The sequence below is a fragment of the Labrus mixtus genome, chromosome 8 (assembly GCF_963584025.1).
Source record: "Labrus mixtus chromosome 8, fLabMix1.1, whole genome shotgun sequence".
NCBI lineage: Eukaryota > Metazoa > Chordata > Actinopteri > Labriformes > Labridae > Labrus > Labrus mixtus.
Genome location: NC_083619.1, coordinates 28,315,128 through 28,340,747, shown reverse-complemented (window position 1 = coordinate 28,340,747; position 25,620 = coordinate 28,315,128). Strand labels below are relative to the sequence as shown.

Sequence of the window (25,620 nt, the reverse complement as noted above, 5' to 3'; positions counted from 1 at the left end):
GCGAGCATGTTGTTAGTTTCCAGCGTCACTGTAGCGTCTTCTTTCTTCTTCTGTTTTGTTTTCTTTGTCTTATCTTACTATCTGCTCGTCTGTTTTTATATTCTTTTTCTGTTGATCTATCAGGTTTTTTTTCTTGAATAGCTCTCTCTCTCTCTTTGATGTGTGAAGAGCGTTTAATTAAAATGAAAAAGCCATGATGGAACTACAACTCTTCACCTCACTTATTCCCTTCTCTGTAGTGGAGTATACATCGCACTGCCAGCTGCAGATAGTGATGTCATTGCTGTGGTAGCCTGAACCAGCAGACGTGGAGTTTCAGGACCAATCAGCCCAGAAAATGGATCATGTGATGTCGTAGTGCGTCATAGTGAACGACAATCAAATCCACTTTAGCTGTCTCTTAGAGGCCCCCCTCCCCATGTGCCCATGTAGCTCGTTGCTACATGTTTGCTAATGTTTATCGTTGCCGTGGTAACAACAGATATTACATCAAAGACCTCTGCATAATGAAGCGTGAGCTGCTACTGAAAGCTGCTGTACTGTCGCTGTATGAGCTGCTGTGATAAAAACCTCATGTAATTGATACTCTGATACATTAACTTTGTTTTGCCCGTTGGTAAACCAGGACGGTCCCAGTCAAATCTGCACGTATGGTCACCATAGGGGAAGTGCATATTTTATAGTGAATGTGAACCCACAGACTATAGGGGGAAAACAATAAGTAGTCCATCCACACGAGTATTAGACAACCTTTCTTTCTTCCTGTAAGTGTTCTCAGGGTGACTGTTGACCATCAGCATCAAGATCGACTATTTTTATGTAGTACGCCTTGATGTCAGGAGGATTGATTCACAGCTTTTATACACAAGGGGAGGAGCCGGCCGTCCCGCCATGTACGAGCTTCTCACTCATTGTAGACAGTCATGACTCAGAGACACATTTACACAGGATAGACTGGATTTATGATATATTTGTATGTAAAATGTTGCATTCTTCCTTTAACATAATATTCTTATATTGGCCTACACAAAAACCTCATCATGAAAAGAAAGGGGAAAGTACTTACTAGCAATGGGTCCAATTGAAAACCTTCACCAGACAACTTTGTGATGATATTGATGATGTCTGAAGTTGACTTAAACAGGAAGTAGTTTTTTGTAAATAGTGACATCATCAGTGACATCACAGAACGTGCCATCAGAGGTTATAAATAGGACCCCTTTCCCTCTAAGAGGTCACTTATTGATAATGCCACGCAGACGCACAAGAGCTTCTCGCCCCGTTCGCAGGCGCAGGAGGGCCCGCAGGTCCACTGCTGCACGCAGACGTAGGAGAGTTGTTCGTCGCAGACGCTAAGCTGCTTCAATAAACATGTAGCATAGGCATCAAAACACACTCAACTCTTTGTCTTTATGTAATGGAACAGTTTCATATGTTGAACTGATTCTTAGATATTTTTAGTTGAATTTATATTTTAGGTTAAAAAAAAAGAAAGTTAGACGGAGCATGAAGGAGAACAGAGCGCCCTGATGACGCCAGTTTCATCTTATCCTTTCTGTACTGAAGTCAGTGTGCTGTGTCTCAAATGGTTACATCATCATTGGTTTCAGCTTCGAACGCTGTCTACTCATTGAAAACAATTGAAAAAAGACGCTGGCGCTAAAAAAAAGAAGCTAGGTAGACACGGGGTGTGTTAGTTACTTACTTAACATCAGCCTCTACCATCAGTGTGTGAATGTGTAGGTGTGACCTGCAGTGTAAAAGCGCTTTGAGTAGTCAGAAGACTAGAAAAGTGCTATACAAGTTCATTTACTATCTAACATTTCTAAACTTAAATAAATGATTAGAGTGTGTTTTGATGCCTATGCTACATGTTTATTGAAGCAGCTTAGCGTCTGCGACGAACAACTCTCCTACGTCTGCGTGCAGCAGTGGACCTGCGGGCCCTCCTGCGCCTGCGGACGGGGCGAGAAGCTCTTGTGCGTCTGCGTGGCATTATCAATAAGTGACCTCTTAGAGGGAAAGGGGTCCTATTTATAACCTCTGATGGCACGTTCTGTGATGTCACTGATGATGTCACTATTTAGGCAACGATACGTCAAGTCAACTTGAGACATCATCGTTGATTCTAATTTTCAGTAGATGATGTTAGCATGGCGGCTGTGGCTCAGTTGGTGGAGTTGGTCGTTTTCTAACTGGAAGGTCGGGTTCGATCCCCAGCTCCTGCAGATACATGTCCGATGTGTCCTTGGGCAAGACTCTTTACCCCATTGTTCCCTCCGCTGCTTCGTTGGCGGCTTATGAATGTGTAAGAATGGATTAGGCACTGCGTCCACCTAGAGTTTTCCCATGCAGGAGGCTAAAACTACGGGGAATAAGTCAAGTGATTAACTACACAGAGGTTGGCACAGTTAACCCAAGGTGTGAGTTCATTAACCATTAACCCGTTAACAAAGACGTTAACATTGATAGCAGTTAATTCCGTTTATAATAAGCCTTTGTTTTACATAATCAACGGCAACGATTCTCTATGAGTGACATTTTACTGTTAGAGTGGTGCGAGGTTTTTTTTGTATTTTAAGAAATACAGTACCGCTTTGTCCATGGGAGACACCAACACCAACACAAAGCAAAGGTTTCTCACATGCTCTATTCACAGACATTTTTCAGGCTAAGCTGCATGCGTGAAAATCAAACGGTCGAATTGTTAACCCCTACTTTACCCTGAGTTCTGTGAGTTGGTGTGCGCTGATGTGAAAGTACCCCTGGAAATATTCTAGAGGCCGAGTGTTGAGCATAGAGTCAGACAGAGAGCTCCCTCAGCTCTGATTTGTCTGCTTTTGAATGCACTTAGATTTAATTTGACATCCAGAAAATGACCACACTTTTTATATAAATATTCTTTATACATCACATCCATGTTACAGTCTAAAGAAATAGAAATACAGCCGACAGCAAAAGTCACATTCTGTGCTGCGCATTGAAGGCGTCGCCGCCCCGCCTCCTAAGGCACCAAAAATAAATAGATAAAAAATCCCCCCCCCCCCCCCCCGAAACCCCACAACGCAAACATCACGGGGCTCCTGGAAGCTCAAAACAATGGATAACACACATCCAAAACACACGTTTTTTTTGACAGCTGTATTTATACAGGCACAAATCACTTGAGGATCAAGTTAAAAAAAGGTTTAAAAAATTACCATTTTTGCTGCCCGCATCGTTGAAACGTAAGCTTCAACGTCTTTCTGACATCAGGGTTTTACTTTTTCTTGTGCGATTCTATCTGACACTCTACCATCCTCCTCCGTCTGATGCTTTCTGGAAGAGTCTGCTCCTCCAACAGAAAAGGTTTTATATATAAAACAGTTGAGCAGTTACACAAAGATCCTTTATAAATCCAAATCTTTACTCACTTCTACCACATTGATCATACTGATGCATGACTCCATCTAGAAGAGGCTTAGATATCTGAAGTGTTTATATCCTGGTATCGATCCCCTCATGATGTCAAGATCCAAGTATGGCTCAGAATAAACTGTGGCTGACGAAGTAAAGATTGAACTAAAAACTAGAACCCGACCGATTGATCGACCAGCCGATAATATCGGCCGATGTTAGCACATCAAGTGACTATCAGTATCTGCTAATTTCATCCAATAGATTTATTAACCAGTCAAATATAAATTAATTTGAGTTTCAATTTGTATTGCACTAGCAGTTCTCTTTCACCAGCAGAGGGCGCTATATGGATTACTACAAGCATCATCACTCTCCAGAGTATCAAGCGGTAATACACGTACATGCACAGTTACTCTCCAGTTGAGTGACCATCTTGTCTTCATTATAAATCTTTTCCACAAGTGTTTGAAAACCGCGTTCGAGGGATCAACACAGAAAAATGTGTATATCTATATCCATCTATCTGTAAAGATCAAAGAGGGATCAAATAAAGATATCGGCGAAATATCGGTATGTGATTTTTCTTCCTAACATCGCTATCGGTATCGGCCCAAAAAAAATTCCATATCGGTCGGGCCCTACTAAAAACAGGACGACTGCGTCAGATGAGACTGTGAGATGTGATTAATGTTGAGCTGAGCTCGACGATGAGTTGAGACTGAAAATCAGGAAGTGATTGAATGAAGCGGAGCACAGATGTGAGCAACATAGATCCAACTTCTCACATTTATGTAGACATATTAGAAACTGAATTACCAAGAAACAGGAAACAATGGGATTGTAAAATGAAGCTTTAGCGGTTTATCTGGAGATATTGTTAAGATCATTGATATAGTCTTGATACATGTTGGCCATATTGCTGCATTCATGTCATGTGGCGTTCTTTAAAAAGGGTTTAGGGTTCGTTCCAAACATAAACAAAACTGGAAAACTGACGCTAATTAACTGAAAGAGCAAACTCGCCTTCATGCCTCAAATCAATCAATTAACAGCATACAACAAATCTTGACTGGTGAACAGTACAGGTAGTACCCCGCCTCTCGTCCAATGACAGCTGGGATCGGCTCCAGCCCCCCGCGACCTGGATGGATGTATTGATGGGATATCAAATCTCACAAAGCCAACTCTCCAAGCCTGAACCATCTTGAAATGTGCCGCCATGTTTTTTCCAGCTTTACGTTCGATCTAACATGACATGACTGCTGCAAAGTGGTCTGGAAAACAAAGAGTGTAAGGTGAGGATGTGAGATGAGTAACACAAAGGCAACATCGTCACCTGACTGAACTGTTTGAGATCTTTTGAGGGCCGGCCTCAGAGCAGCAAAAACAACTTCTTTAGAAAAACATTTGGTAACAGACAAATCAGCAGAAGAAGAATAACTCATACTGGAAACGGTCCAGAGAAGCTCAGATCGTTGCCACCTTGTGCAAACCATCAGATGTTATGTCCCTGTATAAATACCGCCTGGTGTCACACGGATGTTACACGAATCACCACCTCTCCTGAGTCGCTGTCCTGGCTGAGGTTGTTTCGGGGCACAAAGCCGGGGCAGAAGGGGGCCAAGCAGAGGCAGGTCCACGGCTGCGACCTCAGCTGGGTGGGGTTTAAAGGGCCACCGGGCCGAAAGGTGGCCAAAGGCAACCAAAGCGTCCTGGGGTTCAAAGAGGAGTGGCCAGTGCTCGTCTCCTCCAAGTCCTTGGCCTTATTGTAGCTCTGAACGTCCCAGTGGAGGTTGACGGCCCGCCAGCGCATGAAGACGTTGTACACTGCTGCCCCCTCGTGGACAATCAGACCTGTTACAAGGACAAAAAAATCATCTTGATCCACTGGTATGATCACTTTTTAATGTTAATCCAACTGATATTTAAAGCTCCTGGAAATAATTGGAATCCGATTTTAAATGTGTCTTTTGTTTGTTTCTCTTCAACATGCATGTTTTTTCTTCCTTCTCCATGAATTCCTTGAAATAAGTAAAAGACATGTAGGCTGTAGAGAGATTAAAGAGCCTGTGCTCAACTTGAAGGCTTCATATCAATAAATATGAATGATGATGGGTGATGATGATGATAAAAAAATATACACCACAAATCTCAGGACAGTCAAATGTGATGCACAGACTCAGGAACACAGACGTGGGTACTTTTAAATTCAGAGTGACTTACACTTTCTGGGTGCATCATTCTCCATAAATAAAATGTATACACTCAGGGTATAACAGGTGTCGTGTCAACCTGTGTAAACACGAGTCGGTGTTTGTAGTGTAGTGAAGTGAAGCCGTCTGTGAATGATGGGGAAGCATTTATAGAGCAGCTATAAGCTCTGACTGAACTAAAGCTGAGCTCCGTCTGTGCTATAGATTGTGACTCATGTAACCTCGATAAAGAGGGAAAGAGCTTCTTTTTTCTATTTCAGACATAAAATAAAGGTTTTTAAAAGATGATAAGGGGGTGCTGGTGACGCAGTGGAGGTTATAGTCCTTCAAGCGGGGCGGCCCAGGTTCGAATCCCATCTGTGGCTCGTTTCCTGCTTATCAGTTCCCTACTCTCTCTCTCTCTCCCTGATTTCCAACTCTATCCACTGTCCTGTCTCTCAATTTTTTTAAAAAAAGGCACCAAAAGCCCAAAAATTAATCTTTAAAAAAAAAAGAAGAAGATGATAACAACTTTGACCAAATAAGAAAAGCTCTTCTCTTTAGTCAGGAACGACCTTTTTAGTCTGGCTTGAATGAATTTAATTTGATCTCATGAAGCTTTATTTATTTTCAAGGGTGCAGTTTGTCAACAGGTAAAGCAGGAACCTGCCTGGGGCCCCAGGCCGATAGGGGACCCCCCCCTAAGGGTTGACAAACTTTAAACAACAGCAGTGGCTCAAAATGTGCAAATTTTGCAACAACAGTAGGAAACCTCCCTAAAGCCTGGCTCAGACTGCAGAATACTCGGGCAGATTTGAGGTCCGATTCCTCCTTCCCAACAATCCCTCCTGACTCAAGGCTGCTTGATAATCTGCCCAGATGATCTCGTAGTGTGAGTGGTATAAAGATACAATCCTAACCTCCCAGATAAGGGTTATATATTCTCACTGAAGAATATACAACCCATGTCGTCCTCGTCTCCTCAGACATTTATTCACCCAAAACTTTTTAATAGACGTTTTGAATGTGTTTCCCTCTCTGTACAAAGCAGAATAATTGCACATTTAACTGCCGGCTCCGTTGTTTACGTGAGGTGGTGCGTCCTCCATCTGGTACGATAATCCTAATAAAATCCTGATGTCTGTGAAGTGCTAATATTTTCAAATTTTGTAGTGTTTAAGATTATGGGGAAGAAGATCTCTAAGGATTCGCCTGATGTGTGTGATGCCACCCGAGTTCAAAAAATTTGGGGAAGGATTTTAAAACTCCTGCAGTCCAGACTTAAGGGGGCCCCATCGGACCTCCCTCTCCATGCCCTGCTAAGCGCTGCATGCATGTTTGCTGTGAAAACCAAAGTCTGTCAATGAAAGGTCAGCGAAGGAAAATGAAGAGGAATTATCTGTGTGGGAGTGAAAAAAAGAAAGAGTAAGCGTCTGGATGATGAACACTGGCTGGAGGGGCCCCCATTGAGGTTTTGTTTAGAGCCTTGACGGACTCTAGAATCACCACTGTCGTATTTATTTATCAACAGTTTTTTAAAATGGATTAACCTCATGTTTATTAACCATCTGTAACAAAATTACATATTTAATTATCATGTTTATCTCAGCATGTTTGCACCGACGAGTCCCAGGCTCACCTACACAAACCAGGTCCATGAAGCCATACATGCCGTAGCAGATCTGGAAGAGGACATCGCGGCGCTGCCACACAGCCTGCGGGCTAAGAGCCGACCACAGGAGCCAGGAGATGCTCGCCACCAGGAAGAGAGAGCCCAGGAACACAGCGATGATCTGCACCTTCTCCACCAGAGTGATGGTGATGGACTGCCACTGCACACAGCGGAGAGAGAAACATGTGGTCTGAACGCAACACGAGAATGAAACATCCTCTCTTTTCTCAGAGTACTTCATCAGTTCTTTTCATGTAAAAAAATACAGCCAAGTTATTTTTCTAGACTTCTGAATACTCAAAGTGCTTTTACACCGCAGGTCACCCATATATGAGTAAAGTGTCCATCAGTATTTCACTTATGAATCATTTACATCACGACATATGTCTGTAATCCTTCCATAAAAAGAAACATTATCCAATACTAGCAGCGTTAATTGAAAGGCATAGCATGTGACTTTCATTATGGAAACCACATAGAGGGAAGGTTTCATTTTGGGCAAGTCAGAAACCACTGAGAGAGAGCGGGGAATGACATGCAGGAGAGGAGCCACAGGTCAGATTCGACCCCGGGCCGCCCCGCTTGGAGGACTACAGCCTCCGTACACTGGACGCGTGCTCTAACCACTAGTCTGATCTGAAATCTAAATGTTCTACAAAGTTACTTAAACAAGAAAAAAATCGTGTTGAAGTGAATATCCCAAAAGTTTCAAATACCAGGATTAATTGTGGGGGAATAAAGTTGCATGATATCTAGAAAAATAAACCTCTTTTTGGAATAATATGTGAACTGTGACTTTGGATGTCCCTCAAAATGAATAGTGGAAAAGGTGGCATGTAGCCTAACATAAAGTTTTGATGCACACACAAAGTAACATAAAGTTTGATGCACACACTTACCTAATATAGCCTACCTTGCATGATTATATTTTAGCAGCCTAAAGTGCATGAGAATGTGCTTTACCTTACTGGCTTGGTGAACGAAATAATTCAAATAAATAACGGATAATTCAGATTAAGAGTATTAATCCCTCTCTGCCTGGAATCACTCACCACCGCGGACAGGTTCTCTGCACGGCTGCAGCGTCAGATCGTGACGCACTATGGAATGCTGCTGCGTAACAAGGGAACGAGAGATCAAAGCCGCATTCTCGAATTAAACTGAACAGAGGATTCAAATGTAAACCAAAGAGGATCCGGACATCTGCGCGGAGCTCACTCCTCAGCCGTCTCGCTGAGTTAAGACTTTCCTGAACAGAGGGCGACTCACAGACATCCCATCCTGAGCTGGTAAACAGGGAGTGATAACGAACGTCTTTATAAGTTGTTTTAGAAGCATCCAGATTCGTTAGTAGAGTTATTGATCACGTGTGAAAATCCCGTAAGTGGAGCTACATAGGATTGTTTATCTGAGCTAAATCTTAAAGTTAACTTTGGTCCAGTCTTGCATGCGATAAGATGTTGAACATAGGGATATTTAAAAAAAAAAAGAATCAAAGCTAGATCGATAGATAGATTACATGCTTTGTCTTTAATTTACTAGTTTAATTAATTAATTTAATTTTTTTAGAGTCATTGCATCGGAACACTATCGATGTCTAATATCAGCAAATTGAAGCGAGTGTAATTGTCTAATTTAAATGTTTGCCTAGAAATTAGATACTAAGGTTTGAGCTTCTGAAATGAAGTATATTCAGTCCGCATTTTCTATTACTAGTTATTTATTATTTAACGCTTTGAATTATAGTTTTCTCCACCTTTTTACGTTTAATCCCACCAAATTTATTGTATTATCCACTGTTGACACACTCTCTGTGTGCTGCTTTTAACTGCAGTGTGTTAATGACTTTTAAGATATTTTTTTAAATTTTACATCCTTTATTAATCCTCGAGTGATTACACTCTGTCATTTAGAGACACGCTTCTCACACACATCAGGCCTCAATTACACACAAGTAACAGGAGGACCAATGGCATGCATTCATGGATAGATGTCAGAGGGGACTGCTACACAGGGTGCCAGAGATTTTAGGGGTTTAGCGCCTGGATCAAGGGCTCCTATTCAGTACTCAGCAAGTAACCAATGATACAGTGGATTCTCATTTCACTTTCAGGATTATGTTTTTATGCTGCCTTGGAAAAATCAGTGCTAGTAATCTCCACAAGGAAGTCAGCCCTTTCTTGTAATTCAAGGAAATTGGGCGTCTTTAACAAGGGCATTATTGAAATTTTGATTGTCCTTAGAGAACTAGAATGTCAAGCTACTTTGTCCACGTATGTGCTAGTAACCTCTCCAAGGTAGACAGCTCTCAACTATATGCAAAGTACATGGGCGCCTTTATATATGGCATACACTGGATTCTGATTTCACATTCAGGAATATGACTTTACACTACCTTGTCAACGTATGTGCTAGTAACCTCTCCAAGGTAATGGGCCCTCATCTGTATCCAAAGTACATGGGCTTTTAAATCGATGGCATGTACTGGATTCTAATTTCCCTGTCCTGAATATGATTTTACACTACCTTGTCAACGCATGTGCTAGTAACCTCTCCAAGGTAGACAGCCCTCAACTGTATGCAAAGTACATGGGCGCCTTTATCTATGGCATACACTGGATTCTAATTTCACATTCAGGAATATGATTTTACGCTACCTCATCAACGTCTGTGCTAGTAACCTCTCCAAGGTAGACAGCCCTCAACTGTATGCAAAGTACATGGGCGCCTTTATTTATGGCATACACTGGATTCTAATTTCACATTCAGGAATATGACTTTACACTACCTTGTCAACGTATGTGCTAGTAACCTCTCCAAGGTAGACAGCCCTCAACTGTATGCAAAGTACATGGGCGCCTTTATCTATGGCATGCACTGCATTCTAATTTCACATTCAGGAATATTATTTTACACTACCTTGTCAACGTATGTGCTAGTAACCTCTCCAAGGTAGACAGCTCTCAACTGTATGCAAAGTACATGGGCTTTTAAATCGATGGCATACTGGATTCTAATTTCCCTGTCAGGAATATAATTTTATGCTACCTCGTCAACATATGTGCTAGTAAGCTCTCCAAGGTAGACAGCCCTCAACTGCATGCAAAGTACATTGGCTTTTAAATCAATGGCATGCACTGGATTCTAATTTCACTGTTACGACTATAATTTTACGCTACCTTGTCAACGTATGTGCTCGTAACCTCTCCAAGGTAGATAGCCCTCAACTGTATGCAAAATACATGGGCTTTTAAATCAATGGCATACTGGATTCTAATTTCCCTGTCAGGAATATAATTTTCTGTTACCTCGTCAACGTATGTGCTAGTAACCTCTCCAAAGTAGACAGCCCTCAACTGTATGCAAAGTACATGGGTGCCTTTATCTATGGCATACACTGGATTCTAATTTCACATTCAGGAATATGATTTTACACTACCTTGTCAACGTATGTGCTAGTAACCTCTCCCAGGTAGACAGCCCTCAACTGCATGCAAAGTACATTGGCTTTTAAATCAATGGCATGCACTGGATTCTAATTTCCCCGTTACAACTATAATTTTACGCTACCTCGTCAACGTATGTGCTTGTAACCTCTCCAAGGTAGTCGGCCCTCAACTGTATGCAAAGTACATGGGTGCCTTTATCTATGGCATACACTGGATTCTAATTTCACATTTAGGAATATGATTTTACACTACCTTGTCAACGTATGTGCTAGTAACCTCTCCAGGGTAGACAGCCCTCAACTGTATGCAAAGTACATGGGCGCCTTTATCTATGGCATACACTGGATTCTATTTTCACATTCAGGAATATGATTTTACACTACCTTGTCAACGTATGTGCTAGTAACCTCTCCCAGGTAGACAGCCCTCAACTGCATGCAAAGTACATTGGATGTTAAATCAATAGCATGCACTGGATTTTAATTTCACTGTTACGACTATAATTTTACGCTACCTCGTCAACATATGTACTCGTAACCTCTCCAAGGTAGTCAGCCCTCAACTGTATGCAAAGTACATGGGCTTTTAAATCAATGGCATGCACTGGATTCTAATTTCACTGTTACAACTATAATTTTACGCTACCTCATCAACGTATGTGCTCGTAACCTCTCCAAGGTAGACAGCCCTCAACTGTATGCAAAGTACATGGGCGCCTTTATCTATGGCATACACTGGATTCTAATATCACATTAAGGAATATGACTTTACACTACCTTGTCAACGTATATGCTAGTAACCTCTCCAAGGTAGACAGCGCTCAACTGTTTGCAAAGTACATGGGCGCCTTTATCTATGGCATACACTGGATTCTAATTTCACATTTAGGAATTTAAATTTACACTACCTTGTCAACGTATGTGCTAGTAACCTCTCCAAGGTAGACAGCCCTCAACTGTATGGAAAGTACATGGGCGCCTTTATCTATGGCATACACTGGATTCTAATTTCACATTTAGGAACATGATTTTACACTACCTTGTCAACGTATGTGCTAGTAAGCTCTCCAAGGTAGACAGCCCTCAACTGCATGCAAAGTACATGGGCGCCTTTATCTATGGCATACACTGGATTCTAATTTCACATTTAGGAACATGATTTTACACTACCTTGTCAACGTATGTGCTAGTAACCTCTCCCAGGTAGTCGGCCCTCAACTGTATGCAAAGTACATGGGCTTTTAAATCGATGGCATACTAGATTCTAATTTCCCTGTCAGGAATATAATTTTATGCTACCTCGTCAACGTATGTGCTAGTAACCTCTCCAAGGTAGACAGCCCTCAACTGTATGCAAAGTACATGGGCGCCTTTATCTATGGCATACACTGGATTCTAATTTCACATTCAGGAATATGATTTTACAGTACCTTGTCAACGTATGTGCTAGTAACCTCTCCCAGGTAGACAGCCCTCAACTGCATGCAAATACATTGGCTTTTAAATCAATGGCATGCACTGGATTCTAATTTCACTGTTACGACTATAATTTTACGCTACCTCGTCAACGTATGTGCTCGTAACCTCTCCAAGGTAAACAGCCCTCACCTCTATGCAAAGTACATGGGCGCCTTTATCTATGACATACACTGGATTCTAATATCACATTAAGGAATATGACTTTACACTACCTTGTCAACGTATATGCTAGTAACCTCTCCAAGGTAGACAGCGCTCAACTGTATGCAAAGTACATGGGCGCCTTTATCTATGGCATACACTGGATTCTAATTTCACATTTAGGAATTTAAATTTACACTACCTTGTCAACGTATGTGCTAGTAACCTCTCCAAGGTAGTCGGCCCTCAACTGTATGCAAAGTACATGGGCGCCTTTATCTATGGCATACACTGGATTCTCATTTCACATTCAGGAATATGACTTTACACTACCTTGTCAACGTATATGCTAGTAACCTCTCCCAGGTAGTCGGCCCTCAACTGTATGCAAAGTACATGGGCGCCTTTATCTATGGCATACACTGGATTCTCATTTCACATTCAGGAATATGACTTTACACTACCTTGTCAACGTATGTGCTAGTAACCTCTCCAAGGTAGACAGCCCTCAAATGTATGCAAAGTACATGGGATTTTAAATCGATAGCATACTGGATTCTAATTTCCCTGTCAGGAATATAATTTTCTGCTACCTCGTCAACGTATGTGCCAGTAACCTCTCCAAGTTAGACAGCCCTCAACTGTATGGAAAGTACATGGGCGCCTTTATCTATGGCATACACTGGATTCTCATTTCACATTCAGGAATATGACTTTACACTACCTTGTCAACGTATGTGCTAGTAACCTCTCCAAGGTAGACAGCCCTCAAATGTATGCAAAGTACATGGGATTTTAAATCGATAGCATACTGGATTCTAATTTCCCTGTCAGGAATATAATTTTCTGCTACCTTGTCAATGTATGTGCCAGTAACCTCTCCAAGTTTGACAGCCCTCAACTGTATGCAAAGTACATGGGCGCCTTTATTTATGGCGTACACTGGATTCTAATTTCACATTCAGGAATATGATTTTACACTACCTTGTCAACGTATGTGCTAGTAACCTCTCCAAAGTAGACAGCTCTCAACTGTTTGCAAAGTACATGGGCTTTTAAATCGATGGCATACTGGATTCTAATTTCCCTGTCAGGAATATAATTTTATGCTACCTCGTCAACGTATGTGCTAGTAAGCTCTCCAAGGTAGACAGCCCTCAACTGCATGCAAAGTACATGGGCGCCTTTTATCTATGGCATGCACTGCATTCTAATTTCACATTCAGGAATATGATTTTACAGTACCTTGTCAATGTATGTGCTAGTAACCTCTCCAAGGTAGACAGCCCTCAACTGTTTGCAAAGTACATGGGCTTTTAAATCGATGGCATACTGGATTCTAATTTCACATTCAGGAATATGACTTTACACTACTTCGTCAACGTATGTGCTAGTCACCTCTCCAAGGTAGTCAGCCCTAAACTGAATACAAAGTACACAGGCCTTCAAATCGATGGCATACACTGGATTCTAATTTCACTGTCAGGAATATGACTTTACACTACCTTGTCAACGCATGTGCTAGTAACCTCTCCAAGGTAGACAGCCCTCAACTGTATGTAAAGTACATGGGCGCCTTTATCTATGGCATACGCTGGATTCTATTTTCACATTCAGGAATATGATTTTACACTACCTTGTCAACATATGTGCTAGTAACCTCTCCAAGGTAGACAGCCCTGAACTGTATGCAAAGTACATGGGCAACTTTATCTATGGCATACGCTGGATTCTATTTTCACATTCAGGAATATGATTTTACACTACCTTGTCAACGTATGTGCTAGTAACCTCTCCCAGGTAGACAGCCCTCAACTGTTTGCAAAGTACACAGGCCTTCAAATCGATGGCATACACTGGATTCTAATTTCACATTCAGGAATATGACTTTACACTACCTTGTCAACATATGTGCTATTAACCTCTCCAAGGTAGCCAGCCCTCAACTGTATGCAATGTACATGGGGTTTCAAATCGATGGCATACTGGATTCTAATTTCCGTGTCAGGAATATTTTTTTACGCTACCTTGTCAACGCATGTGCTAGTACCCTCTCCAAGGTAGACAGCCCTCAACTGTATGCAAAATACATGGGCTTCTTTTACAAGGGCATTGTTGGACTTTTGATTTTGCTTAGAGAATTTAGATGTCAAGCTACTTTGTCAACGTACAGTATGTGCTAGTTACCTCTCCAAGGTAGACAGCCCTCAACTGTATGCAAAGTACACAGGCTTTTAACTCGATGGCATACTGGATTCTAATTTCACTGTCAGGAATTTTTTTTTACGCTACTTTGTCAACGCATGTGCTAGTAACCTCTTCAAGGTTGTCTGCCCTCTACTGTATGCAAAGTACATGGGCTTTTAAATCAATAAACACTTGATTCTAATTCCACTTGCAGGAATATTATTTTACACTACCTTGTGAATGTATAGTGCTAGCAACCTCTCCAAGGTAGACAGCCCTCAACTGAATGCAAAATATATGGGCTTCTTTAACAAGGGCATTGTTGGACTTTTACTTAGAGAGTTAAGATGTCAAGCCACAGGTTGTTTCAAAATAATTTTGAAACAACCTGTGAGAGACATCCTCTGTGAGAATTGCTTTCTCTTTCACCAGTGAGTAAGAAGCTTATCACTAAATTTGTTAATCATTTCTCTGAGCATTCAGTATCTGCTAAGTGTATTAAGAATGCTTGGGAAAGAGAAATCAATGCTGCATTGCCTGATAAACTATGGAAAACTGCACTATCCCGTATTCATAGTTTTTCAATTAATAGTAGACACAGGTTAATTCAGTTCAAAGTCATTCACTGTTTTCATTATTCTAAAGTCATGCTTCACAAGATTTACCCCTCTGTGTCCCCAATATGTGATAAATGTAACTCAAAAGATGGTACTTTACTGCATTTATTTTGGGATTGTCCATTAATCTCTCAGTTCTGGTCTAGAATTTTTTCTTTTTTTCTGGGGTTTATCACAGGTCTCTCTCGCCTGACAGAAACTTGGCTCTCTTGGACTCTGTATTGCTCCCTTCATATATCCAAACTGCTCTTTTGATGGGCATGGTAGTAGGAAAAAAATTACTTTGAAAGACTGGAAGACACCAACTTCACCATGCCTCAGAAACTGGTTTCATGAACTGGTCTCAGTTATACACATGGAGAAATTGTGAGCTAATGATTCAAAATGTAAACATAAATGGGAAGAATCTTGGGGTCCCTTCTTGCAACACTTGGACTTACCCTGACAACATTTGTACCTGTATGGATTTATCTTTTTTTTTCTTGTTTTATTTATGGACATCTCTATTGCGGACAGCTTGGATGTAGCACTAACAAATTGATGATGTATAATGATATGTGTGCGTTTGTGTCCTTGGCACAGGGTTTAGATGAACTATTTGTAATATGTGTATCTCCTCTCTGGTTGTGAGTGTGTGTGTGTTTGTTTGTTTGTTTGTTTGTTTGTGTGTTCTGGGGTAGGGGTGGGGGTTGGGGGGGTTTATGTCCATGGATTGGGTTGTGGGTTTTCACTCCTGTTTGTATTGTGATGTCATAAAAATGTTAATAAAAATAATAATAAAAAAAATAAAAAAAGATGTCAAGCCACTTTTTAGAAACCTCTTCAAGGTAGTATACCCTCAATTCTATTGGAAAAACATGGGCTTCTGTAATTATGGCATGCACTTGGTTCTAGTTAGTGCTAGTTTCAACTGCTCAAAGGTAGTTAGCCAAAAATGGAAACGATACAGAGGACTTCTAAAACATTTGCATGGAAGGTTGACTGAGGGTTTTATTAACTGTAGCTTTGTGAACAAAATGTTTCTTTGTGATTGTGGGGAATAAAACAAAGTTGTTAAAAAAACCTTTGTCTGTCTTTGTGATGGCACAAAACCTGAGTGACACACCTCCCTTTAACTGAATAAACTGATGAGTAGGGCCCCTGGAGGACACTCAAGTGAAGAAACAACCAGAAAACATTAAACAAGCAGGATAAAATATTTTATGAGGGCCAAAAGTGAGTGTTAGATGCCTTGAAGAATCTAAAAGAGGGCGAAGAAACTTGTTGCTATAATAAATGTGTTTATCCGAGTCAAATAAATAACAGAAGAACAATGGCAGCGGTCGAGTGCAGGAGCAGAAAACAGAATACAAACTTGATAGAAAACGACTTGGATACAGAGATTTGCTGATGGTGAGCGGATGATTGTGAAGCTGCAGAGTGCATGTTATAAGACCAGACTTAAGGCAGACTGAGTGCACAGAAAGAGCTCTGCTGAGCCTCAGCTGTGTGTTTGTTCAGTCTGCCAGTGACTCAAGTCCCATCTGGAGGGAACAGATCTGAAAAGGCCTGAATGTTCTTCAGGGGGAAAGAGCGATCCAGAATCCAGATATTTTAAGCTTCAGGAATCTGTGTCTGATCAGCGTTGGAAGGAAAAAGAGGAATTAAGGAATCTGACACCCTAAACTGACAGCAGAGGCATGAAGAGGAAACGGGTGTCGTTTTTTCACAGAGCGATGTGGGAGCAACAGGATGGCAAGCTGTAAACATCGTGAACAATGTCTGATAAGAAACAAAAGCACAAATGTAACTCTGATTCAAAGAGAGATGGGTGGTAGAACCAGAAGCAAAGGCAGAGCAGCTGCTCCGACACTCTCTGCCTGAGCATCCACTGTCAGTGAATGCAGTTTTATTTTTATAGATTAGTTTCGGCTCCAGTTCTGAAATCTGCCTCGAAGGATTTCAACCTGAGTTGCCATTACACCATGCACAAAGACTAAATTCATCAGAACATCATAAATATAAATATTTATTTGATCATCAAAAGACATTTTTGAATGGATCTTTAAGACACACTGTGTTGCTAAGTTACTAGTGGAACAACGTCACTAGGTGGCGCCTTCTTGACGATAGTTTTGAGCGGTGCTTCTGCCATGGACAGACGCCTGTAACTTAGTTCCTGCTTTCCTTCTGCCTCTCAACTCAGCAGTGATGTGAGGGTTCATGTGGACACTTTGTTGTTTATGTATGATAAAATAGTAGCTGTACACCCGGACTTTGTAAGTGTAGTGACTATTCTTCTATCCAAATTTTAACCGTACCTTTAGCCACTTGCTTAGTTGTTCTGGAAAGAACAAAAAATAAACAAATGTCCAAAATGAAATGACTTTGTGAAGTTCCCATTTATTGTAACATATGAAGCAGAGACGACCCGTGATCATGATAGGAGTTCTTAAAAATGTTTGTTGTCGTTCGGTTCTTATGTTAAGAACATTGTGTTACTGGGGCGCTGGTGGCGCAGTGGTTAGTGCGTGCGCCCCATGTATGGAGGCTGTCGTCTCAAGCAGGCAGCCCGGGTTCACATCCCACCTGTGGCCTCCTTCCCGCATGTCATTCCCCACTCTCTCTCCCTGATTTCCAACTCTATCCACTGTCCTATCTCAAAAAAAAAAAAATCTTTAGAAAAAAAAGTATGTTGTGTTAGGCTATGAACCGTATATTCCCGCCATTTCTTGTTCACCCGTGACCTAAAGCTGACCAATTAACCCACACTATCAATTATCACCACCTAGTGTCCAAATTAAGTCAATAAATAATCATATAAACCAAAACCATTGAAATACAATACTATACACACTCAGTGAAGTGGCTCCTACAGTAAGGTTGATGTGTAGTTTGTAATTAAGGACCAGCATTGTGGAAACCCCAGACGTGTGCTTGTGCACTTTTGGCTAACTTTACTGTCTCCAATGCTCTCCTAAACACTGTTAACCAAGAGGCACAGACACAAACCGTTACCATGTGGACCTGTGGAATAGTACTTCACTTGTTTCTACTTTTTGTGAGTTATGAGTCATTCATAAAAAGCAAAAACAAGCTTTTATTTAGTGTTTATGTAGGGGGACATGGACATGATTTCCTCTCTTCGTTTCAGGTTTAAGTATAGTGACCCGTCGTGCAGCAAGGCCCTGACAGAAGCAGATGGGTTTATTTGTTGTCAGCCTTCCAGTGAAACAGCCTTTCTCACTTCAACTCTGCCACGGTGGATCTTTGTCTCCACCAGAGAAGCTGCGAGTATTTCTGAGAACAATTCTGTTGGCTCAATACATGAGAAACTGTGGAAACAATTTCATGTTATTGTGTCTATAATAATTCAAAGACAATCCTGAAGGGGGGAAACTATAACCTCAAAGCTGGAAAAAAAAAGCAGTAAAAATATCAGAAAGAACATAACAGCTGCAGTTTGTAGACACGTTTTGTATATGGCAACTAAACTACAAATTTGAGAGTTGTTTTTTGTTACGGAAGAGGAGCACTTGATTTTATAATTTTGACCATAAATTATCATGTACGATGGTTTCAAGCAGCCTGTTCTGTTTCTCACAAATACCAACAGAGCCCTCAGTGTCTCACACAGACACAGAAGTTATCCAGCAGCGTCTGCATGAGACACTGCATCAGTTTCAACTCATCCATTCATGCACATTCATACGCCACCGCAGAAGCAGCGGGAGCAACTTGGGGTTAAGTGTCTTGCCCAGGAGCGGGAGATGGAACCCCCCGACCTTCCAGTCAAGACACAACCGATTCTACCACTGAGCCACAGCCAACCATTACGCAGTCTAAGGTAAAAAACAAACGAGTGTGCTGCAGAGTCGTACCTGCCACGGTCTCTTCATGTTGATGGCGATGACGTGGAAGCGGTAGCAGCAGAGTTCGCAGGTCCAGCAGCCTCGCTCGCTGATCCACTTCAGTAGGCAGTGCTGGTGAGTGTAACGCACTGAGCCGTCACACCGACACGGATTCAGCAGGTCGCCCTGGAGACCGGAGAAGGGGTAGAGGTCAAATATGGGACACGGAATGGGAGGCAGGAAGTGGCTGAATACACTCGAGGTCACAAAACAAAAACTCCTACAGTATGGCGATAAGGCAGGAGGATATGTTTCAGCTGGCTGATGTGTTTCCTGAGGTCGGTTAAAGTCAAACACTCTGTTACCTAATGCTCTCCTAAAGCACCGTAGTTTGTCTCTGTAGGTGGAAGCCTGCTCCCTAAAAGTACTTTATGTAACTCTCAGAGATTTACCAAAGCGTGCTGTAGAGTTCAACTCCAAACCCCTCGACCCAATAAATGTACTAACTTAGCAGCTACAGCGGATTTTCTTAACTTGACTGATAAAAAATGGATAAAACTCCAAACACTAAACACTTACAAGAACAGTGGATTTTATTCTGAAGCTCTGAACGCTTCTAAATTGTTTTGCTTGTCTTGAGTTTCTTTTATTTTGACCCCTCCTTGAAGTCGCTGCACCAGATTTGATCTTAGAAAAAAGTCAGCAATAAAGAGAAACCATTTCCTCATTGGTCGATATCAGAACCTTGTGGCCAGCATTAATCTTACATCCATTTTCAAGGTCGACGTGCCAACTCTCCCATCGTCTAGAAATCCTTATTTTCGCTCCACTGTTTGGCCTTTTCCTCACAGTCGTTTCATACATCAAAGAAAATACACGACGTGCTCACCAGCGTTTTTTTTTTTTTACCAGAACGCTCAGATCAATGATCATTTCTCAAAGCTGCAACACTCGCGGATATTAACGGCCGGACGCAGCTTGACATTAATCATCGGAGTTGAAACCTATTTGTTGGGATGTTTTCCTCCCTCGAGGCATTCCTGAAGACGCCATTACTGTTGCTTTGACCTGCCGACTGGGCGCTGAGTGGCATATTAATAGTATATTAAGGTCAGTGGTCTGGGCGCTCGTTTTTCATCATGTCAGATTAACCTTGTGGGTTTCAAAGGACCTCGGAGGCTTCTGCTTGCATGAAGTGAAGCGGGTCTGCTGCCCACCGACGATTTGATAAAAAATACAACATCAAGGAGGATTTTAATTTGAGACTGACTGAAAACATTCAACTTATTTTACTTCTATAAAAATGTAAGAGGTGATGACAGACAGGTGATTGAATGAGAGCAAACCGTTTTTTAAACCTTGTCATCCTGTCAGCGTTTTATCAGACGTCAGCAATTTGTACATTATTTTGTTTTGTGGACGCGGTGGGACGTCGTTTTTCGTATCCGGTTTTGACATATGGGTTAATAAACGACAAACGTCAATACAGACGTCATCACCATAAACCTGATATGGGCAACTCAGGTTACCAAGAGGTCCACATTAGTTTTATTCTCACAGCCAGACGGCCAAATTTCAACAAATGGTGGGATACTCTCGATTAATTCCAGACACCAAAGAAAGAACTTGCACGGTACTATCGGTGTGATTGCTCTAATAACACCAAGCTGCTATTATACAACATAGTCACAGCTTGAACTACAATTGATGCACGGAGCAGCCATGTTGGAATTTAGCTCAGGCTACTGAAGGTTCTCTGAGTTTCTAAGTCGGGGGGCGTTCCTGATGACGTATCAGACCAGTACCTCAGAATTTCCGACTTCTGACATCAAATGGAAGGCACCATTGGGGGTTTAGTCGACTCCTGTGTCAATAAAAAACTGAGCATGAATTCAAAACAACAGGTTCTGCAAGTGGACCCTGAGTTGAGATTCTTTTGACATCTGCTGCTTCCAACGATAAGAACAAACTCACCGTACAACTGTGATCTTTCTTTCACCAAGTTTCTCACAGAAAATTTGGCCTCGCTGGTGTCAAATAACCTCTCATTCTCAGTGTTATCTGCTTAGAAATGAATATTAAAAGTGTCAAATTTCTGTTTCATGATCGTCTTGATAAGTGCTGAGTAAGCCCAGCCACCGGCCCAGTATGGAAATCAAATATCAGTCTGGACCCGGAGGCAGAGCTATTAGATTAGCTCTGCTAATAGGCTAAAGCCCACGTTCACAAGACAGGATATTCACTTAGACATTTACTGCCCTGACTGCTCTTTCCCCTCAGCTCTGCTCAGATGAATGGTCCCTCATCGAGCCTCGCTGTCACTTTCCACGTAGACCTGCCGAGGGTCTGATTACCGAGTCCATTTGGCCCAAGCAGCAGGTCCACATCTGTCAACCTCTGGGAAGACGTGCAGACAAGTCAGACTGACGCTGCACTTCATCCTCCTTTGACAGGATGGATGTCCTGCATTGTTGTGTTAGCATGCTAATGTTAGCGCTCTTTAGTTAGCTCATAGCTTCACAACTGACACAGAATGAGCGTGATCTATAAACTCTTCCTAACATCCAAATAATCAGTGAGTATGTTCTTCTTCTTCTCTCTAGTTCTTGACTAAAACAGCTTTTATACAGAAGGGGAGGAGCCGGCCGTCCCGTCCATGTAAACACGGCTCTGACAACAACACAGCCAGCGGGACTCGAGCTTCTCCCTCATTGTAGACAGTCATGACTCAGAGACACATTTACACAGGATGGACTTTATGATTTATTTATGTGGAACATGTCTCATATTCGTCCTTTTGAACACTCCTCTTGGTGTTTTAATGGATCTCTGAAAAAGAAAACTTGCCTTTGCTACTTTTTATTTCAGAAACCAGAGCAAACATTGTCGATTTGTATCTGTATTTAGTGTAAAATAAAAAGAACAATGTTAATGAACATTAAAAGTCCTCTTGAGGGATCTGTGATTTAACTCCATGTGTCTTTGTAGCTTCTTCTTCTGTGTAATAGTATCAGACTTTGACAGAATTATGTCGAGATCTGGACTGAAACGATATCTATTTACGATTTTAATTTATGTATTTTTTAAAGCTGATTTGAATCTTTTAAAACAACAAGCAGCTCTACCAACAAAAAGAAAATGTTGAGGCACTAGAGGAGGAGTGGATTTCTGCTGTTATCACAATTCATCCTCAGAGAGAGTTAAAACTCTGAATACTTTTCACTCCAAAACACAAATTAAAACCTAGCGCTCGAGAAAAAGTCATATAAATGTCGTCCTATGTTACGTCAAGTCAAATGTCTTCTGGGGAAGATGGATGTTTGTGCAGAGTCTCTGTTAATCCATCAAGTTAAAGTTCCTAATCCCTGATTAATAAAGGATCTTTATTCTGCATGAGAGCGCCTCAGACTTTCAGTTTAGACCACCTTTTTGTCACAATGAACTTTATATGCACAGTCATTTATTTATCAGCCCTTTGTCCTTGAAGAGCACCCGATTCCTCTCCTTTTTTTGACCCAGTGCAGCACTCGCTTTGGGACAAAAACTGGCCTGCCATCTGCAGGGGAATTTACTTGAGTATTATTTCTATGCATGTTCTTGTTACTCTCTACTTTTGCCATGAGGTCAGCTGATGATTTTTCTTTTCTGATATCTGATCTAGAGAAGAAGAGTGGGATCTTCTGGCACGACTTCATTGTGCATGAAGAGTGAAAGGCTTGAAGAGGTCAAAAAGCTCCAGCAGCACTTAGTGCGGCGGTAGAATGACGATCAACTTTTCAGCTCGTGGCCTTCATCAGGGATTCATGCACGAGCCACAGCGCAGAGTAAAAAACATTTATATTCAAGTGAAGCTGGAGCTTTATGACCTGGAATATCCGATCTGAAAGACAGTAGACTTTTGGGTGTGAAGAAAACCCTGCTCTACACAAATGCATTTAAATAATTTGGTACTTTAAAGGTGACATCATACTACATATTATGTCTACAGGGGGCGCCAAAATCCACACAAACTGAAAGATGCTCTGATTTAGATATTTAAGGTTTGATAATGATGCTTTTTGTTGAAATGTTTAACGAGGAAAACTGTAAATTTCTACCTCGACTACTTTGTCAACATCATTCTAGTGCAAAATATATTCAGAAAAAAGGTCTTAAAAAGTTTACTACATTGTAATTTGTTGTAAAGTTTGAGCTATTTCATAGTTTTCTTGCACCTTTGCTCTGTAATCCAGTCTGAACACACCAGAGGTTTCATCGTGATTCAATCAAAAATGATTTCCTTGTTTTATTCGATTATTTCTTGTTTTGAACACTGCAAGTGTTAAACCTCCTGATCTTGTAAAGCTCTGTCCGTGGTGCTGAAGTGGGACTGCAAAACCACTTTCTTTAAATGGTTAATTCATTTATTGCAAAGGTTTGAAAAAAAAGTTTGTGAAGCACTGATTTAGTCTTTGTACTGAGAGCCTCTGAGGGCCCCTGAAGGAGCCGTGAAGGGCCTCACTGCTCACCTCTAGTTGTGCTGATGTGTGCGCTGTCCGTGGTGCTGAAGTCACTGCAGCAGAACAGAAGGTTACTACTCACTTCTCTTTACGATCATTGTTGTTTTGCATGCTTAAATGCGGATTATGGTGTTCAAGTTGTTACATGTTAAGTTCACGCTTCGGTTTTTGTTTCCGGTCCTGATTGGCTGCACTGCTGAAATCCGTCCAATCACACCAGTCTCCAGGCTGTGAGCTGCTGTGAGAGACTCCACTCAGCAGGTCTACCTCGTTTTAATTAGAGGAGCCACTGTTGGCAGCCAATCAGGGGACATTACTGAGACCACTGTGGCCTCACCTTCACTCATTTTAAAACCCCCACCATTCACAACAACCAGGGCTGCAGGGACACACTCATATCACACCTGTTAACATTCAGTTACCTGCTCTGCGCCCTGGAAGCAGATCCGACAGCTGGGAGTGGGGATGCAGGTCTCGCTGCTGCAGTTTGAATGCATCGCCTGCGTCTTGCACGAGCTGCCCCCAACGGCCCCTTCCTCACTGGAAATATTCCCCTCGTTGTTCCCCCCACATGCATCCCTGCAGCTCCGGCCCTCCTGGCAGCTTTCTCCCTCCTCCTCCTCCTCCTCTTCCTCCTCTCTCTGCTCTGCCTGCCCCTCATCGTCGGGGTGCGGACGTCCTTGGGAGCCGTCCGGTTCGTCTTCATCCCAGGTGTGGCGTTGGCTGGTGGCAGTGCCTCCCCTCGCCTCTCCACAAGCAGCCCCCGGCTCTCCCTCCTCTGTGCTCATAATAAAATGAAAAGTCGAGATTAAATTGCATAGATGCCACCCGACAGGTTTACACAGTATCCCACCGCCGCGACGCAGGGGGTGTTATGCAGCCTTCAGGCTCCCGGATCACGGCTCCGACGGAGGATATACCTCCGCTGCGTGGTTCCGAGCCGAGCGCAGCCGTGCTCCTATGTTGTGGCTGCTCGGCAGAGCTGTGGCTTAGCGGCCGGATCCTCCCGCTGCTGCTGCAGCCCGTCGGTGTGCAGGACCCGCCTCAAGCGCTCCGGAGACCCGGGGAGCATTTCCAAGCAGCCTCCATGCATCGCAGCGGGACTCAGCCGTCCTGAAGCGCCGGAATCCACCTCTTCCACCTCCCTCCCTCCCTCCCTCCCTCCTCCTTAATCCCCGCCGAGGAAGCCGACAGCTGCACAGCGACGCCGAAACAAGGAAGACCGTCCTCCACACGGGACAACCCGGGGCTGAAACCACGCGGATCAGGACGAGTGTTCACCCTGCTGGGGGGGCTCCTCTAGTGTCTGTGATGAGTCTTGCTGTCTCAGGAAGCAGAAAAGACCATTTCCCCCGGGGGGGATGACCAATCAATCATATTATTATCCCATTAATATGATGGAGGGGATAAGTTTCCAGAGCCTGAAGAGCTGCATCACACCCACAGCGGTCCAGCTGCTGACTCTGTAGTGTGGTGAGATGTGGGGACCCGCAGAACCCTGTCTGTGTTAAAGGGTCACCTGCTGGGTTACGTATGTCATCATGTTATCAAGGGCGGGGGCTGAGTAATAAGAGACACTGTAACTGATGGAGCTGCTAACTCTCAGTTTGAGGCTCACTGACGGTGGTTGATGGAGAACTGTTGGATCTACTTAGAGGCACCCGCGAGACTAAAACAGAACGCGGTTTCACAAATGTTCCTTGAATGAACTGTTTGAAAAAGTAATTGAACAACACTCATCTCCAAGGCTGGGAAAATAAAGCCAATGTGGAAGTGCCCAAAAAAAAACGCAGTTCCTCAAGTGGCCACTATAGGCTGGCTTCAAAATGAGTCAATCCACATAGAGCTACATGCTACAATGTCCAGCGCTGCAGTAAGAAATATGGAATAGTAGCGCCACGAATAAGAAAATAACTGAGATTTAGAAAATTAAAGGGCAATGTTACAAAAAATTACCAACAAATAAAGTTGTAATATTCCAAGAATAAAGTTTGTAGGAACCATGAATTCTGAAGTCTAACTTTGAAGTAATTTTTAAGGTTAAGGTAGGCTATATGTAAAACTTTACTTAACAGCACATGCTTTTATTTACTTTAGTCTATGAATTGACCTTGCCTTTATCTTGGTGCCAGAATCCAACGCTCCAGGCCTCTACT

The 25,620-nt window shown here is 42.3% G+C and overlaps 1 protein-coding gene across 1 annotated transcript; it reads right to left on the bottom strand.

Moving 5' to 3' along the window:
• Positions 1–2,909: 2,909 nt before the first annotated feature.
• Positions 2,910–25,188, bottom strand: marchf11 (membrane-associated ring finger (C3HC4) 11). Its single transcript, XM_061045482.1, has 4 exons — positions 23,887–25,188; positions 18,996–19,151; positions 7,231–7,423; positions 2,910–5,253 (listed from the first exon to the last, which is right to left on the bottom strand). The coding sequence occupies exons 1-4, from the start codon at positions 24,250–24,252 to the stop codon at positions 4,931–4,933; spliced, it is 1,038 nt and encodes a 345-aa protein (XP_060901465.1). The 5' UTR covers positions 24,253–25,188; the 3' UTR covers positions 2,910–4,930.
• Positions 25,189–25,620: the final 432 nt, after the last annotated feature.